General features: G+C 38.8%; 1 protein-coding gene across 1 annotated transcript; it reads left to right on the top strand.

The window, feature by feature from the left end:
* Nucleotides 1-578: 578 nt before the first annotated feature.
* LOC122756570 lies at nt 579-884 on the top strand (the record flags this gene model as incomplete). Its single annotated transcript, XM_044006665.1, has 1 exon — nt 579-884. A coding segment is annotated over one exon (306 nt), but the record flags the coding sequence as incomplete, so codon positions are not given.
* Nucleotides 885-5,093: the final 4,209 nt, after the last annotated feature.

Raw genomic sequence — 5,093 nt, 5'->3', positions numbered from 1 at the left:
GATCGAGCAATGTTCTGAGAGGCAGATGGTGAGCGCCAGAACAATGAGTCCAACAAATGTTTAGCGATCCCGATGGCCAGCAACAATGATCCCGAGATGCAAATGGCTGGCAACAAGGAGCCACAACAATGTTTTGGAAACCAAATGATGCGGAACAATGTAACTATCCAAGACAGCGATATTCAAAGAATGGAAAATGAGTTGAAAATATTGAAGCTGCAAAATGAGATCGACCAGTTAAAAAATAAACAACAACGAAGTAACGAAACAGACTCAAGCATTCTTTCGAAATTTTAAAGGAGATCGTTAAGGTATACGATGGCGGAACAATTTCATTGTTTGGATATCTCAACTTTTGAATGTCCAGAAAAATTTCAAGGTCGGCGACGAGATGATGCGTGCGCTGATTCACTACAAAGTTAAGGGCGATGCTGAAATATGGCTGTATTCAAGCACGAGCGCTACTATGGACACAGCGGATAAAATGTTAAGCCACCTGGAGAAAATGTTCGTAATGTCCAAAGAATCAAGTTGAGTATGCGGCAGAAGCTACAGAACTGCGTCTGGATCAAAGGTGAGGATTCTCCAAGTACTACAACGAGAAGTGGCAGCTGGCGGATAACTTAGCACTGGCAGAAGATGAATTTTTGGAATATGTCATTGACGGCATACACGATGTCAATCTACGCAATCTGGCTAAGTCGCGTTCGTTCAAGACCGGATTGGAGCTTCTGGAGGCATTCCGAAACGTTGAGTTGGGCTACGTTCCTAAGCCCAAGTTACCGGAAGACCGTAGAGCAGGAGATTTTCAGAAGCCACGAGGTAATGCAGAGTGCTACAATTGCCACAGTCGGGGCCACCTGGCCAAAGAGTGCCGCAGCCTAAGAGACAAGATGGGGCTTGTTACGCATGTGGCTTGCAAGGACATGTTGCTAAGGAGTGCAACCAATACAAGAAGTCGAAGGGCGGGGACAACGATTATGTAAGTTATATTGAATTAACATTTTGTACAAAGAATAATATGCTGAACCCTATGTTTATAGAATGTCTCATAGATTCTGGCAGCCCGATAAGTATTATTAAAAAACGTTTTATACCAAGTCAAATTAAAATGGAAAAGACTACTTCTTTAAGTTACGTTGGATTAAATTTAAGTAAATTACAAATACATGGAGCGTAAAATGTTCAGTTAAATTTCAAATAAAGATACTCCTATGTTATGTCGTGGATGATGAATCTATGGGATATGCTATGTTATTGGGAAGTGATTTTTAGCAAGAGTAAAGGCCAAAATTGTAATTGATAATGAACACGAAAAAATATCTGAAATAAAAAAGATTCGATAGTTGAAGAAAATCAAAATACAAATAAAGAATCTAAAAGTCATTATGAGACAAACGCAGGCGAACAAATAATTTTGAAAAACAACTATTATTAATTGATTACAATGATAATGAAAATGTATATGAGATAGGTTCACAATTAAATTTTAAACAAAGACGCGAATTATAAATGTTATTGAAGAATATTATATTAAACCAAAAAGACCGAGTGAACGAATATAAAATGTGAAATGAAGCTAAGGTTAGAGGAAGACAAGCCGTTTAGTTTTTCGCCAAGACGCCTGGCATATGTAGAGAAAGAAAAATTACAAGGAATCCTTGATGATTATTTAAAAGATGGTATTATACGACAAAGTGAGTCTGAGTATTGCTCGCCAATTGTACTAGTAAAAAAGAAATTGGGTGGCATTCGGATGTGCATAGATTATAGGAAACTAAATAAGATCACGGCGAAAGTTAGATACCCGATGCCATTAATTGATGATTTATTAGATACCCTAGCAAACAAAGTTGTGTTCTCGAAGTTAGACCTGAAAAATGGATACTTCCATGTTTATAATAAACATGATAAAGTATACATCATTTACCACGCCACTAGGACAGTATGAGTTCACAAGAATGCCTTTTGGGCTGACAAATGCTCCGTCTGTTTTTCAAAGGTTCATCAACAAAGTATTTGACGACATGATTAGGGATAAGAAAGTGATAGTTTATCTCGATGACATAATGATAGCGACAAAGAATATAGAAGATCACCAAGCTATATTAAAAGAAGTATTTGAGCGATTGGTGTGAAAGCAATTGAAAAGTTCAAAAAGTTCTTGATGTCCAAAGTTTTTTGGGGATGTGCTAGTATTTTAGAAGATTTATACAGAATTTTTCAACAATAGCAAAGCCACTCCATGATTTGACAAAGAAAGACAAAAAGTTCGAGTTTGGCCTAGCGCAATTAGAAGCATTTGATGAATTAAAAAGCAAGCTTGTACACACTATAAACTAATGCGTACACTTAATGAGTTCAATTCGGGTGTTTGAATCTAACTGACTCGCTACTGCGAGGGCATCGCCTTTTATTCATTCTTACATAGGTTCTTATCATCTAATTATATAATGCAGCGCTTGTAAGACGCTGCAGTCTGCGTTGGTCAATGCAGCTGAGGTTTATCTTAAATCTATATTTGTGACCTATGACCGCGCTAATCACCTCCCGCGTGATCATACCTCTTAACACTTCGGCAATAGACCCCTGCAATCGTACTTATCTGTAGTTGCCACTTATGTTGTCCCATGCCATGTTTATTGCAGCCCATAAATAGAACATATTTATAGTTTGTCTACTTATCATGTCTAAACACATCTTTAGACATTCTCCGGGGGGGAAAAATGTACGGCCAGTAGTTGTCTCTCATTTATGCGTTGCCTCCGGATATAAATGACCATTATAATTATGATAATCGCTGTCAACGCTAGAGCCGAGTGTCCGCTTGCCGTGTGAAAAATCAAGTCATCAATGTGTACTTTGTTATTTTTCAGAGTATTGATGCGCATTTGAAGATTTTGTAGTTCATTAGTGTTGTTGACAATCAAGTGCTTCAGCGGGACCACGTTCCATGTCTCCTTGTCATCTATAATTCGTAAACTGGGAAAGATAGACATTTCAGACGCTGTCGAAATTACTTTTTGAGGAGTAATTATTGTTGTATCCCTAATATTGCTGTGCATCCTGCAGGTAGTTGTATAATGCCTTGATTGGGCAGTCTTATAACTTGATGCTGTTCGTTGCATCTTATATTAGCTGTTGTATTCCGAAACAGTCTAAATAGCCAACGGTTGGATCCACTTATCTCTTTGATGAACGAATTGCCTTGGAATTCCATCATTTCGCATGAGTGTGCCTTGCTTGGTTTCAATGGAGATATTTCGCAAGAGTTATCATCCGCGTTTTTCCATGCCCAATTATTTTCGCAAAGCCATGCTGTCGAATCCTCTTGTCTGCATTGGTTAATTTCCATTTCAGACATTAGGTGATATTCGTTTATGTCTGTATTGAACGCAAAATATTTCGAATTCAATTTCGGAATAAGCTTTGTTCCGTTTGTCCACAGTGGTATTGGGATTACTCCAAAGAGATCCGTTTCCTGATTGTTGTATATCGGCAATTTTGCTTCAATGAATAGGACATTATCCTTCAACATAGCTTGTGCCTTCATCAGTTTATAGATCAGTGGTAATTGTATAACTGAATTTCCACCCGGTAGCATTTGTTTTCGTCCTAATTTTTGCTTAACTTTTTCGAGCTCCTCCAGCATTTTGTTAGGCGCAATTAGTGTAGGATGAATTCTTCCTTCACTAATGTCCGTTACCATTGAGATCGCTGTTGCTTGTAGGCTTTCTGCCTCTTCAATCCAGTTTCGCACTTGATTTGATAACATAAGGAATTTAATTGACTCCTTATATACCATAAAGTGCTCCTTCATGGTTTCTGCAATAATATTGACTTGTTGGGTCAGTTTTCCCAAATTCCGGTTTGCTTCTATCGTAGTTGTTCTTACTAATTCTTCCGTAGCATTGATGACCGAGGTCTGATTGTCAACATATTCCATTAGATGTTTTTCGTTTTTTATGATCGTTTGCATATTTTCCTGTATTCTATTTGCATTTCCGATATCAAAGAACAGTATAAACCTTTTCTTTCGGTTGGTACGGTGCCGTAGTATTTTGTCTTTTTCTTTATGTTGTCAATTTTTGTCCTTATTGTCGTGCCGAAGAAATCGCAGTAGTCCTTGAAGTCTCCCATTTTTTCGCAAACCAGGCGGGATTTTTCCAGGAAGTCCTCTGATTGTTTTATGACATCAAAATAGGCTTGCATGTCATAATAAAACAGTAATTGCCAACTGGATGTAGCGACTTCAATTTTACCAATTTTGTTTACCATAACTGCAGCTTTTGCGTCGATGTCGTAAATTTTTCCAAGTTCTTTGGGAATTTCTTCCGAATTTTTTGTCGCAGTTGTAGCTTGCAACATCAATAAATAGCATAGCACAGTAGCTATGCTTCCAGTGCCATTCCTTTTGCCTTTTGGAACTCGCTGCTTCTTGTCCTTGCGTAGCTGCATTGACTCCGTTCTAGATGGCGTTGCAGCTCCAGCTGGTTTTGCTTCGCTAACAGGAAGTTGACAGATCTTGTTTAGCGATCTTTTTACTTCCCCATCGCTTGTTTTAACCGTGACTACCCGGACTTTATCATCTTGTCCTTTAGTCGTACTAATGATTCTTCCCATTGGCCATCTTGCAGGGTGAGTGTTCTCATGTTTTATAAGAACCAACTGTCCCTCCTTCAGATTTGGCTTTACCTGGCGCCATTTGGTTCGCTGCTGCAATGACACCAGATACTCCTCTTTCCATTTCTTCCAAAAATCACCTCTGATGCGTTGAATAAGCTTCCATCTATCCAAAGAGCTGATTGTCTTACTTTCGTCAAAATGTTCAGGAGCTCCAATTAGAGGTCTTCCCACCAGAAAATGACCCGGCGTTAATATTTCCTCACCATCGTTTTCGCTCCTTACAGTGACTAATGGGCGCGAGTTTAGTACTGCTTCGATTTGACATAGCAGTGATGCAAATTCTTCATATGTAAAGCTGTTTTCACCAATAACTCGTTTAAGGTGATACTTCACTGATTTTACACCGGCTTCCCATAAACCTCCCATGTGGGGGCTTCCCGGGGGGATAAAGTGCCACTTGATGCCTT

Source organism: Drosophila santomea, unplaced genomic scaffold (genome assembly GCF_016746245.2).
Source record: "Drosophila santomea strain STO CAGO 1482 unplaced genomic scaffold, Prin_Dsan_1.1 Segkk13_quiver_pilon_scaf, whole genome shotgun sequence".
NCBI lineage: Eukaryota > Metazoa > Arthropoda > Insecta > Diptera > Drosophilidae > Drosophila > Drosophila santomea.
This window is presented reverse-complemented; position numbering and strand designations above follow the sequence as displayed.